This window comes from Artemia franciscana, chromosome 3 (assembly GCF_032884065.1).
Source record: "Artemia franciscana chromosome 3, ASM3288406v1, whole genome shotgun sequence".
In the NCBI taxonomy this organism is placed as follows: Eukaryota; Metazoa; Arthropoda; class Branchiopoda; order Anostraca; family Artemiidae; genus Artemia; species Artemia franciscana.
In genome coordinates this window covers 39,110,079-39,124,401 of record NC_088865.1, presented here as the reverse complement: position 1 = coordinate 39,124,401, position 14,323 = coordinate 39,110,079, and the positions used below count along the sequence as shown (strand labels likewise).

The 14,323-nt window shown below is 34.8% G+C and overlaps 1 protein-coding gene across 1 annotated transcript in view; it reads right to left on the bottom strand.

The window, feature by feature from the left end:
- Nucleotides 1–315: 315 nt before the first annotated feature.
- Nucleotides 316–14,323, bottom strand: part of LOC136025258 (kinesin-like protein KIF11) — a 51,046-nt gene continuing 37,038 nt past the window's right edge. Inside the window, exons 5-7 of the mRNA XM_065701108.1 lie at nt 9,253–9,432; nt 4,502–4,724; nt 316–561 (exon numbers count right to left, since the gene is read on the bottom strand). Of these exons, the coding sequence (XP_065557180.1) occupies nt 404–561; nt 4,502–4,724; nt 9,253–9,432 (561 nt within the window). The 3' untranslated portion in view covers nt 316–403. The remainder of the gene's footprint in view (nt 562–4,501; nt 4,725–9,252; nt 9,433–14,323) is intronic.

Sequence of the window (14,323 nt, the reverse complement as noted above, 5' to 3'; positions counted from 1 at the left end):
TTAGTTTTTTTTTAGTTTTTTCAGACAGTCAGACAGACCGGACATGCAAACGAGACAGACAGACAGAGAGTACTTGTTAACGCAGCCAATTTTTAGATTTCAAGTGAATTTGGGTGGGCTCGTTACTGTGTCACTTAAAAAAAAAGGGGAAACACCACCAGGCTACTTGTTCTGGGTTCTGGAACAGCAAAGTTGCCAACATCGTCACTTTTTAATATTTAAAGTTTAAATCCCACCAGATCATCGTAAAAAACCATTCAAATTTCAAATCTAATTTCCTTCTGATGAAATACGATTTGGAGGGTTAGTGTAAACGATATGCATCCATATATATTCATAAAAAAAAATACAAAAAAAAAATATATTAGAAAAAAAAAGTTTTGAAAAGGAGCAGCAATGTTGCTTACATTGCTGCTCCCATTTTGGGTTCTGGAACAGCAACGTTGTCAACATCGTTGCTTTCTTGGAGTTCAAGCTTAAATCGCTCCAAAATTTTAGCATGAGGAGAAGTCTGAGCCAAAACTCGTGGATATGAAAACTCCCGACGCTGAGGCGTCTGACCTGAAAAAACAAACATTGTAATTCACACTGGGCAGGACGATAGCTCTTATAATTCTATTTATTCAAAGATAAATTTGAATTTGGTTTCAAAATGTGTTGTTTGAATGTTGATTCAAAACTTCCTCAAAGAATACATCACGTCTAAGTAATACATCACGAACCAATTATTGTATTTTAATCCAAAACTTAATAATGAGTCCTGCAGTGGCCACTGGAAGAAGGTTTGACCTCAGCTTGGTAATACGGGACTCAGAATTCGAACCAGAATTCCATATTTATGTATACACACCCCCTCCTCTTTCTAAGTTTTAGTATTCCAAAGTAGGAAGAATTCTGAGGCTTTTTTAGATTTTTAGGAATTTTTAAATTTTGTAACTTTAACGAAACTTTTTTCTTCTTAGCAACACACTGTAGGGCCGACACAAGGACCTTAACTGACAAGAAGCGTCGTTACGTCTATACTGCTACTACTCCTACGAATATCCGAGAATAATTAAATGCAAGATATATTGTATGTCTTGTTACATTAGTTACTTCTATTCATAGATGAAAACTACGATTTTCAAAAATTTTACTGAAATATGAGTAATGAAAATATTGATGTTTATACAGGGTGGGACATTAGGTCTTGTAACTCCTTTTGTTAAAAATAATTTTGAATTTTTGTCTAAAATGTATTATTTTAATCTGAAACTTGATAATGATTCCTGGAGGGTGTAAAAAGGGAGGCTTTGAACAGAGGCGCCATTTGGGTGGGACAGGTGGGCAACTGCCCACCCCAGATTTTTCAGGGGGCCCAAGTTTCTACCAAAAAGGGTCCTTTAGACTATTTGCTATTAACCATTCTAAACTTTGAAAGCAAGTTAGATACATAATCTAATTCTCAAGTTCCGTCAAATGCCCGTTTCCTAGATGATTATATTAATATTATAAATTCTGAATATTTTCAGTAATTCCTCTAAGTTGATAGACTAAAATAGGTCAGTTCCTGACCTATCATTTCTTGATGGAATCGTTCCTTGTTATCTTCCAACTGCACTACATAGAAGCAATTACGCGAGGGACAAAATCGCTGTCTCAGCAACTCCATGTAGTCGCCACCGACTTGGTTATTTCTCAATCGCGCACCCTGACTAAGGCCACAAGAAGCAAACTCACCGACCTGCGTTCAGATGCTTCATTTGTATCGCTTTTCAAGAAGGCTAAAGAGTTTGCAACAGAACTCGAAATTGAAGTGCCTGCTGTGAATGGACCCGCGACTAGACCCTCCTCTGTTGGTCAGAAAGGATGACCTTGAAGAACTCAAAAGATCACAAAGCATCGGAAACAATTTGTGACAACTTTGACGCTAGGAAAGAATTTCATCGAATCTGGAAATTGGACTACTACTTTGGCGGATGAAATGAAGCAAGAATACTTCAAAACTTTTGACCGTCTACTAGCCGAATTTGACAGAAGGTTCACAAATAACTTGCCAGTGCTGAGTACGCTCGAAGCCTTGGATCCAAGCTCAACCAAGTTTATGGACACGGAGCTGCTCAAGCTTTTCTCTTCTCTTTACGGCGACCTGGATATCAACAGCATTCTTCTCGAATCTCAAGCTGGTATTGCCAAGAGTTTCTTGTCCAATGAGAAGAAAAAGCAGGAAAACTTCCTAGACATTGTCGACCATCTTAAGGCATTACCAGTGGCTTACTCAGAAGTAATTAAAGTACTTCGTATTGCTGCCACACTTCCTGAGACAACAGCGAGCTATGAGCGTTTGTTTTCTAGCCTAGAAATAGTGAAAACCTACCTGCAGTCTACAACAGGAGATGATCGTCTCAGTCACCTCCTTTTGATATATGAAGAGAAGGATTTAGTAAAAATGTGGACTACAACCAGCTTGTTGACGGTTTTGCAAAGATGAAAGCTCGGCGGTTCCCCTTGTTACCTTGAATGTTGTTATGTTTTTTTTCTTGTCATGTTTTTCCTTTTTATAAATATATTTGATCTGGAAGATTTCTGCCGAAGGGACACTGAGATTTTTGTTACAACCCTCAGCATAACAATAAAGGTTACTTTCACCGACGTATTGTTTAATTAAATAAGAAAGTTTCTCGCTGAAAAATGCCAGACTGTAGTCTGGTTGAATTTTCCACTTTCAGTTTAATCACTTAACCTCGTTGATTGTATTCTTCGTTGTTATAATTAATCTTAAGAGGTCAGTGTGGCTGAGTTCCACATTTGGTTACAGTACATTTCCAAGCAACACACGGGTGCTGAAAATGCATTTTTACTTAGAATATTCAATAATTCCCAACATTGGCATCGATATAACCCGGATTTTTCTTATGCGACACAAAGTGAATTGTGGGGGGGGGGCAGATAGAGTTCATGCCCACCCCAAGATTTGGCCCAAATGGCGCCTCTGGCTTTGAATAAATTGGGATGGAGGAGGAGCGTGCGTAGCTGTGTTGGCCTCAGGTGGCTTGGTGCTGCGGTGAGTTGCTAGTAGTAGTATTAGTAGTAGTAGCAGTGGAATATGACTAAACGAAACTAATTTTAGAATACTAAGGGCATAAAACTAAAACACATTTGTAGTATTTTTTTTTTATTTTTTTTTTGTGTCATTATTCATTGCATGTATTTTGCTAGTGTCTATTCATACTTGTCGAACGAGATTCTCTAAGACTGTTCTTTGGGTTGTTACAAAATTATGAGGTTATTAAGGCACTACCATATTTTGATCAGTGTTGCCACATTGAAACGTAAAACTAAATATGCAAAACTAGTTATTTGAACTGATAACACTTTTTTGTCTGTAAAAATTCAAATATTAACAATGTTTCGATTACCAAAGACAACTACACCTTCAAAGAAATGATACTCCAATATTATATTTCTTAATCAATCGCTAGAATCCCAAGTCATGAGGACTTTAGGGCATTATCATATCTTGATCAGTGTTGCCACGTTGAAATGTTAAAATAAATGCGCAAATCTACTTCTTTAAATTGGTAACACTTTTCGTTAGTAAAAATTAGCATTAATAATCTTTTGATTACCAAAGACAGCTACACTACCAAAGAAATGCTGCATCTTCGTAAGGTGTTTTGTGGCATGTGTCTTTAGCTCATTTTTTTGTGGATTTTCCACCCCCGTTTCTTGCTTTTAAATTCGGGACCCGCTACTACGAAAAAAACAGCATAATTGAATATGCAGGTCTCATTCATTAAAAATTGAATCCCCGATTTATCCTGATTTTTGAAATATAAGGTTAGGTAATTTATAACTTAACCTTTTCAAATAATGAGATTCCATTTTCACTGTCCTTGGTACTTTAAACGCTAATTCAGAGGAGAAAAATAGTCAGATCATATACAGCTTTAGAACTCCCATTTTTTTACTGCAAAAAAGAGCTATTTGAAATGTGATCACCGCAGCAAAATTTACCTTTGCATGACTCAACAGAATTCAGCTTAATTAAATCTCAACCCAGCAAAACTGAACCCACAAAACCAAACCAATATACAATTCAACCAGGGTAAAGTTCGAGCAGTACAGCATTAGACTCATGCAAAACAGAACCCGAATATTGGTTAACTTAATAAAATTCCCGGTGACAATTCGTATGAAGATTGAAGGAGGTAGAGCTAAAGGATGGAAAGGTTATTGGAGAAGAAAGCTTTGTAGAGGCATCTTTGACATATTTAAATGACAATGCCAATGACAATAATGGTGGTCGTAATGACCAATTAAGGGAAAAACGATGGCAATTCCAAAGCTAAGTTTTTGTGGGTTTAATATTAACCGGTGTAATAATCGCAGGTTGGGTCAATAGAGAGGCCATGTTTTTTAACCTAAGTTTGTTTTTTGGATATTCCATCCAATTTCAATACACGATAAGCTATTAGGACGGGTACATCAAAAAAAAAATCAAGGAAAGAGAGCAAAATACCAGTGGGCACATCACAGGCAAGATCCTCAGTTAAGAATTTTTCCACTTCTTCCTTTCTTGAGCGGAATGCAACATTCCCAAATTGGATTAGGTCATTCAATGAGGAACAGTGACGTTCAAGTTCTTTTTGACGTTCCTTAACAAATCCAAGAAAATCTGACCTCTGCTCTTCGATAAGGCTTTTATGATTTTGACTTGTACTATGCAAGGCCTTGGACAGAGACTGAAAAAAAAATTGAACAAATGTTTAAAATGACACAGTGTTAAAAAGGTGTCAAGAAATACATTGTTTATCAATAAATGTTTTTGATAAAATATATTGGAGCTAAGATGTATTTTCAGCGCCAACATCTATGGAAAACTTGAGAGGATTAGAAAGTCCGCTTTAGACGATTTTGTCACTCCTAGCATGTTATTGGATTAAGAGCCCTCCCCCTCACCCCATTTTTGTCAGCATCATCAGAAATTACAAATGCTTCTGAAATAATTTTACACTTCCCAGAAAAAAATGAAAAAATGAATTTTTTTCTACAGTTCAGTAAGAAAAATTGTATTTTATACAGTTATACACAATAATTTAATAGAACATTATTATGAATTAAATGGAATACTTCAGAATCGATTTAAATATTGTTTTAGACGTAATATGTATTTTTGATCATATAAAATAACTATAAAACTTAAGTTAATCCACAGGGCGGCACTGTCCTATAATTCAATAAGCACTTGCATATCCCCGTCACTGATAGTGCCGAAATATGCTTTTATAAGGAGTCACTGATCACAGTGAGTCTCAATAAACCAATACAACAGAAATATTTCAACGGCCGATATCAAACAAGAGAAATTATTATGTATATAAGGGGGGTTTGTCTCCACCTCAATACCTCGCTCTTTACCCTAAAGTATTTTTATTAACTTCATAAGAGCCATTTACTCTAATTAAACGGCCGTTTTGATTCAGGGTTCATTCTTAAAGAATTGGAACCAAATTCGAACTTAAGAGTAAAGAGAGAGATACTGACGAGGGGGAGAACCCCCTCACATACATAATAAAAATATACAAATATAAAAGTTTATTGCGTAAGTTAATTTGTAAGTTACGTATATTAATTACTAATAAAACACGTTCTTAAAATAAAATCAAAAGTTCTAGTGGACCTTTTAAGTAAACTAAAAAATTGCAGGGCAACTAGGCCCAGTCCCCCGCCCCTTTATTCTCAAAATTGGCAAATCAAAACTTTGTGAAAGCCATTTAGCCAAAAAAGTAAAACTAATATGCAAATTTCCTTTTAATTATTTATGTACGGTGAGCCAAAATCAAAACCTGCATTAATTTAAAAACATTCAGAAGTTAAATAAAAAAAGATGTTTTTTCAACTGAAACTATGGAGCAACATTAAAACTTATATACGTAACATTAATTTTTACGTATATAAGGGGTTTTATCCCCTCCTCAATACATCGCTCTTTACGCTATTTATTCTATTTAAACGGCTTTTGTGATTCAGGGGTCATTCTTAAAGATTTGGAACAAAATGAAACTTTGGCGTAGAGACCGAGGTATTGACGAGGGGGCGAACTCCCCAATTTTGACTCTTTCTCAAAACTCTACTTTTTAAAACTATATAAAACACTTTAGCGTAAAGAGTGAGGCATTTAGGAGGGAACAGCCCCTTTAATATACGGAATAATTTCTGTTCATTTTTAAGCTCTAATGTCGCTCCTTACTTTCAGCTAAAAAAAATTAATTTTTTTATTTAATTTCAGAACGGTTTTGAATTAATACATGTTTCGATTTTTGGCTAAATGGCTTTCTCAAACATTTGATCGGACGGTTTTGAGAAAAAAAGGGCGGGGGAAGGGGCCTAGTTGCTTTCTAATTTGTATGGTCACTTAAAAAGGCCACTAGAACTTTTCATTTTATCTACGAACGTTTTTATTAGTAATAAACATACGTAGCTTACAAAATAAACTTACGTCACAAACTTCTATATTCGTATATTTTTTGTTACGTATATGAGAGGTTCACCCCCTCGTCAATACCTTGCTCTCTACACTAAAGTTTCATTTTGTTCTGATTCTTTAAGAATGACCCCTGAATCACAAAAACCGTTTAATTAGAATAAATAGCTCTGTTGAAATTGCTAAAAATACTTAAGCACAATGAGCGAGGCGCTGAGGAGGGGACGAAACCCCTCATATACGTAAATATTTCACCTCCTTCTAAGTTTTAATGTTGCTCCTTACTTTCAGTTGAAAAAAACCTTGTTTTTTTCTATTTAATTTCTTATGGTTATTTTAAACGATGCTGGAGAATTCTCTCCCCCTATGATAAATTCCTCCATGAAAAGATCCTCTCACGTAACCCCCTTCCCATTACCAGAAAAATCCCCCCTGAAAACGTTTGTATACTTCCCAATAACCAACACTATATGTAAACAATGAACAACGTTCATAGCTTGCAGCCCTTCCCCCGGGGACTCTGGGGGATTAAGTCGTCCTCAAAGACATAGGCATTACATTTTTTGACTATGCTGAACAACATGGCTATCTTGAAATTTTGATACGATGGCTATGGAGAAAAATGAGCGTGAAAGGAGGCCTAGTTGCCTTCCAGTTTTTTTTGTCAGTTAAAAAGGGCACTAGAACTTTTAATTTCCGTTAGAATGAGCCCTCTCACGGCATTCTAGGACCTCTGGATCGATACTATCACCTCTGAAAAAAAAAACAGATAAACAAATAAACACGCATTCGTGATCTTTCTTCTCGCAAAAAAATACAAATTCCACATTTTTGCAGATAGGAGCTTGAAACTTCTACAGTAGAGTTCTCTGATACGCTGAATATGATGGTATGACTTTTAGGGGATGTTTCCCCCTTTCTTCGAAAATAAGGCAAATATTCTCAGGCTCGTAACTTTTGATGGGTAAGACCAAATTTGTGATATTCATATATTTAAAATCAGTGTAAAAATCTGATTCCTTTGATGTGTATAGTGGTGTCAAAATATCGATTTTTAGAGTTTCGGTTACTATTGAGCCGGCTCGCTCTTTACTACAGTTCATTACCACGAACTGTTTGATACGGGGAAATATTCGTTGAATTTTTGTTGTTTCTCTTCGTTTTCATTTACTGACCATATACCCGTTTGTCGTCTTTATATTCATTTCTTTGTTTAACTGTCAACGAGCATAATACAAAAAGTCCAAGTCAGTTTGAAAATCCTAGAGTAGTTACTATATTATCAAAGGCTTCTATGCGTCATGTTTGTCCTAATGTCTGAAATACTTCAACACAGAATATTGTACAGGACTAAAACCCGAGTGAGTTTCGAAGTTTGCTGAAAGACCATTGTTTTGGGTATATGGGAAGAATGGGTTTTCTTTATTTTGTAAATTTTGGATTTTTAGATTTTTCAGATTTTTGGATTTTTTAGTTCTATGCATTGATTATGAGAGGTACAGAATTGTTTTCTATTTAATTTTGTTGTCGTTTCTTGTTTTGTTTCTCGTGGTGAATTGTCGTCACCTTTCACAAGTTGATTTATATTTAGGCCTAGTGGGGTGATTATTTACATAAAAAAGCTTTGCTTGGGGTTTCGTTATTTTAACTGGGTACTTGTATAATATACCCAATACCACTCAAGAAAATGCGTTAGCTACAATTATTCTGCATACTATCAAGTAAGAATTGTTTTCTGACTTCACATTGTCCAAATACTTTTCCCCACCCCACCCCCTTAATGTGCAAATATCTAGCTCAAACTGTATATTTATCATTTATTCTATCACTTTTTCTTTGTCTTTTCTCGCACTAAGGTGAAAGAAACAATCAAAAGAAACCGGCTTACAGTGCGTCAACGCATGAAAATCTTGAGCGGTAGTGAGAATATCAGACAAGTAACTTTAATTGGTAATAAACACTTTCTTAAAGAAGAAGAAGAAAAAAAAAAGTTTACAGCGTAGGAAATACGTAAATCCCATGCAAGTGGTAGAGTAGAGAGAAACTACCTCTTGGAATTGGTCTTAACCCAAGTTTCTTTTTATTTTATGTTTTATTTTATTTTATGTTTATTTTATTTTTTATATGTTTTTTTTCTTTTTAGCAAGAGCAGTGACGAGCTACTACTTAACGCATAAGCCTCTCTCTCAATGTGTTGCATAGTTGCGTCCAAAAACGTCATATAAATAGTAATAAGCTTGTTACTAAACTTCAATTTCATAAACTGCATTAATTGTATTGGTGATAAATATTTAACCGTTTTTTAGGGTGTAGAAAACACACCAAAATGACAAAAAATAATTCGATTATTAGATAACGAATAATTTTTTTAGATGCCAATTAGAAAACCCTACATAAATACATGACAGTATAAAAAATTATAAAAATTTTCGAAATTTTCAAAATATTTTTTTGTAGAAATTTTTAAAACATAGTCAAAACCATCAAGTCTCCACTAGTTTACAAATGTTTCCCAGACAAAATTTCCACAATATCTTAACAAAAATCGTTGAACTAAGTGAATAAGACTCAGATATTTTCAGGGATCCTGATCTCTGAGCTGATCTCTAAAAGCTTGCTTTGCCTGGATCAAGTATTTCCTTTAAACACAAACAAAAGTTATTACAGAAAGCTTGATTATTTGCCCTGATCACTTAGTAGAATTTACCAATTTGCCAAGTGAGCGGCTCCTATGATAACATGTATAAGAATAGCAGTGACCATAATACATAATAAGAGGTAATTACATGAGCTTCATCTAGAAACTTGGCATGACAATGGCTCTGCCTATCTCCATACTCTCTCAATTCATTTTCTGTTGCTTCAAAGATGGCATTCCAATTCGTCTCATGAGTTATCATATGAGACTTCACATCAAGATCAAGTTGTGCCGTAATCTCACCCATGCGTTGCACCTCTGTTTCAACCTATCAAATCAAAATAGAGAAATAATATGTGTCGTAAATCAGGAATATTATTGCTAAGAAGACACAAAAAAGGATGATTATTGAACGGTGATGAATGCGAGGTTACATTAAACGTTATTGATAAATACTCTACACTATAAAGCAATACAATCCATATTTTATGCCATAAAAGGAAAAACTTTTAAGAGTAGATTAAAATAAAATTCACCAAGTCAAACTAAAAAAAAAAAGTTAAAATAAAAATGAGACATCATTTATTTAAAAAAATTGCCATGCAAATTCAATAAGACCTTCCTTGCATCTTTTGACAGCAACCTGAAGAAAATTAGGTTAAGTTAAAACTAAGAGAGACTAACGCGTTATACCTGGCCCGTGAAAGGTGGAGAAAATTCAACCGTCTATCGAAACCGACTATTTTTTTTTAAAAATGAAGCATAATTTGTATACCATGTAAAGTTATATAAACGAGGATACAGAGGAATTTCCTTGACAAAATTGCTAAAGTTAGGAACTAAACTGAAAAAGCAAATACCGCTCATGTGTGAACATCAGCGTGAGCAAAGAATAGGCCGAAGCTTATTGTCACAAACCTTTAATATGCGTACTTTCAATTTCTCCCTAAACCAGAGTCTTCCTCTGGAGCAAGTCTTTTTTTAGAGTTTAAAAAGGTACCTACCTACTACAGTAAAAGTATCCAAATACAGAAGTTCTTCTAATACAGGAAAAGAAAAACGTGAAAATGAATTCAACATGTTGTGATTTTAGTTTAAAATAAAAGTTTAATTTTTTAACAGCGAGGTGCCTCTTCCAATACTTCCGACCCTAAATGGGAACAGTCGTTTCACTTAAAATCTCATGTCTGATTATAAGGTCAATCCTTACTCTATCTAAGAATTGTTTTTGAAAAATCAAAAATCTTCAATTTAGAGACTAGAGTAATGCAAACGAGGAACCAAAGAAAGTCATGAGTTGGGAACACTATTCGGTACTTTAAAAGCAAAAAATATTGATGCAAAAGTATAAATTCACCCAAATTGTTTTTGACAAAACATTTTTCGCTTTTATATTTTCAACGTCAATTTATACCACAGTACTTGTAGAAATATTCATCGAAATAATCTAATCTTTTCTAAGCCTTGATCATAGACTAAAGCATTAAGCTAATCCAAGATGAACTTGGAGTAAAATATCGAGTCGGATTTAAATATCATTACGTAAGTCCTTGTTTTAAATTATTGAAGACTAGTTTTTGACTAATTAAGGATAGAAGTCTCCTTCAAGTTGGGGACTAGAGAAATTGCAAAGCGGCAGAACAATATTATTGGAAACGTTGCATGAGCTTCTAAAAATGTCAAACATTAACACAAAAGAATAAAGTCTCTAGAAATGTTTTTGCCCTTTTCCGATTTTTAGCATTCTGACGTCAAATCATATTTCGGCACTTGCTGACATTTTTCCGAAAATAATTTGATCCTGTTTTTAAACTACGAGTTCAATGCGATATATATGCTTATCCGCCAGCCATACCAATTTACAAATTCTCAGAAACCCCTTAGACGTCTTTGTTATTTACCTTCAATCAAAATCAAGTGTGTTTGATTTTTTCCCACCTAACAGTGCAGCTTCAAAAACAACAGATTATTATTTGCTATCTTTTGCAGATAATTTGTTTTGAACCTGGAATGCCTAATGGTCTGAAAAACCACAATTGTTAGCGAAACTAATGCCTATAATGATATTTTCGTAATGTTATGATTTATCTAGGACTAATTTAAAGCAATCAGAATAATGCAAAGAATTTTTCAGCCAATCAGATATTTCTATAAGAAATTTTATTTTCCCAAATTGCTATTACTCCTCCTCCATCCGAATCTATTAAAGCTCTCCTTTTTACACCCTCCAAAGAACTTCTACTTCTCTTAAATCTTTCCTTGCGACCTCCTCCCACTCCATTTCGGGACGACCCGCTTTTCGTTTGGCCCTAGATGTTTGACCACCAAGGACGCTCTTTGGTAATCTGTCATCCTTCATCCTTTCTCTCATTATGGCCCTATAATAAGTAAGTTTCGTAAAGCTTACTGTTTAGAATAGAATAAGCCAATTGGGTACCCAAAACAACCCCTAGCCAATTTCTCTGGGAAACATCTGGTAAATATCCCTCCGTCTTTCAGAGCACCCATGCTTTAGAAACATACGTGACTACTGTTATCACTATTGCTTCCAATCTAGGTGCAGAGACTTATCTTCCTAGTTTTTAAAATATTTTTTTCAGCTGTGAAAAAGCTCCTGAGCTTTGGATGTTCTACTTTTAACATCTTCACCCCACCCTCCGTCTTTACTAATAATATTATCTAGGTAAGTGAAGCTGTTCACTTTGTTGATCTTCTCGTTATACGTTGTCATCTCTTCACTAGCACTTCTTAACATTAATTTCCAAACCTATTCTTGCACCTTGAATCCTCAAAACCTCCAAAATTTCATTCATTTTGCCAACATTTTCATCTAAGATGCTTTAATTGTCAGCATAAACCTAAGTCTAGGAGAACTTCTCTTCCCTAATTGAATACCTGTTCTCCCATTACCTCTGCTATACTCCTTAGGACAAAGTCCATCAAAATACAAATGGATTAGAACGCAACCCTGCTTAATTCTTGATTTAATACATCATTTAATACTCCTATAATCGGATTACTTTTTCAAGTTAAAAGGATTAAATTTGATAATGTTTTGGACTTTTCTATTGCGTAAATTGATGCAAGCATAGACTTCTACGTGCGGATTTTAACATTTATTATGGCGGTTACTCAAGCAAAGTTTGAGTAAGGAATGAAACGGCTTCAGGCGTTACTGGATAAAATATTAGCAAAGCAGAATAGTTTTTCTGTCTCAATAGTTGCCCTTCAAGACAAAGTTAGGCAAATATCAGTGGCAAATGCTAATCAACGAGATGAAGCAAAGAAGTTTTGAAATGATCTAGAGCAAGAAAGATTGCGGAGTAACGATTACTTTTAGCTTTTGGCTTTAAGATTTTGGACATGGAAGCGAGAGAAAGAAGATTAGCTTTGATTGTTCATGGTTTTCCTGCTGAAAAGCATAATCAATCAGAGACTAGTGACATAATGTCTCTTCTTTCTGTCAAATTGCAAGTTACCGAGGACATTTCTCTTACCAAGTGTTATCGCCTTACGAGAAATAGCTGTTCAAACATTACTAGTGGGAAAACTAGTGTTCGACCGGCCCCTGTTTTTATATCGCTAGACACGGATCGTAGCATTCAGTCGATTTTCAGTGAGGTAAATAAGTTGAAGGGTAGTGGAATTCGCATTTGCAGTGAATTCCCACCAAAGCTAAATTTTCTACGGAATGAGCTATTGTTTAAGGGAAAGGACATGCGAGATTCAGGTTCGGTTCATCTTACGCGTATTAAACAAAAAGGGAGTAATGTATGGCTCGAATGTAAAAAGTCTCCGTCTCCACAGTGGGTTAAGATTGACTAGTTACGGTGATTAATAATGACATTTCATTTGGTGAGATTATTTTTAGTACTTTACAATATGTAATGTTTCTCTCTTCATACGATCCTATTTTTTCTTGTGCGATTTTTTGTCCCTCTGTAGCTTATTATGAGTTTATTTTATGTCTTTTTGTGTGTGTGTGTGTGTGTTTCTATTTATATGAAGTAATTGAGTGGAATAATTTTTCAGTATCCGCATTTGATCTTACAATGAATATGTTCCATTTCTTTCTCTCGTTTCTATTTACTTTCAAGCAGTTTCTTTTTCTTTCATTATTTTCGAATTCTCACTGGTTCAGTAGTTTTTGCTACTTTAAAACTCGGACTGTGTGCATTTTGTGAAAGTTTCTACTGGTTCGGATCGTAATTCTGATTTTGTACATTGGATGATAATTGCATTGAGAATGCAATTGAGAATTGCATTGAGGATTTTTAAAGTGTAGGGTTTTTTTTTTTAGTTCACAGGATGATCTTGTTGATGTAGTTCATAAACTATCTTGTCATGTTGTTGGATTCTGTGAAACTTTTCTTAAAGACCTAACTCCTCAGGTTGTTTTTCCTGGATATCAATTTATTTTTAAAAACCGATTGACTAGGGACCAAAGTGGTTTAGCAGTATTAGTTAAAGAGGGTACCACTTTTCGACGCCTTGCAAATCTGGAACGTTCTCATGAGGAAATGCTTTTTAAAGTAATGGTGACTAAAATTAGTCTTGGAATTTTTTTTTTTGCGTAGTATACCAACCGCCTTCTTCTCCAGTCAGTTCAGTTCATTCTGGTTTATTAAAAAAAATTTATAACAGTCATAACATACTTAATCTCTCATCTCTATTCATCTCTTAATAATAGCTAAAATCACTTTTCTAATTAGATTCTTTATTCAAATTAAACTAATTCAAAACAAGATAATTTTTTATTCTCTTTTTGAAAGAACCAAGGGAGCTCCTATCTCTCAGTTCAAGTGGTAGGGTATTTAAGCCTTAGCACAGACGATGTCAGGCGAAAAATCCGACCTCACTGTTGGCGTATTTCGAATATGGATCTGTGCAGATAGTCTTGTAATTGGAAGACGCTGTTCGGATACCAAACTGAATAGATTCCTAAAAGGAATCTATTCAGTTTAGAGAGGAAGTCTTTCCTCTCTAAACTCGATGATTTTTTGCATCAACCCCATTTTCAAAGTAAAGATGTTATCCTTTCTGGAGATTTCAATATTAACCTTCTTGAAGCTTCAAATGAATCTTCTGTTGAGTTATTGTCTTCTTGCTTTTCTGCGTATCAGCTTCCTACTTGCCTGATACCTACAAGAATTTCACCTAGTTCTGCTTCTCTCAGTGATAATAATTTTACATACATTTCCTGTTGGTTTCAGATTTAG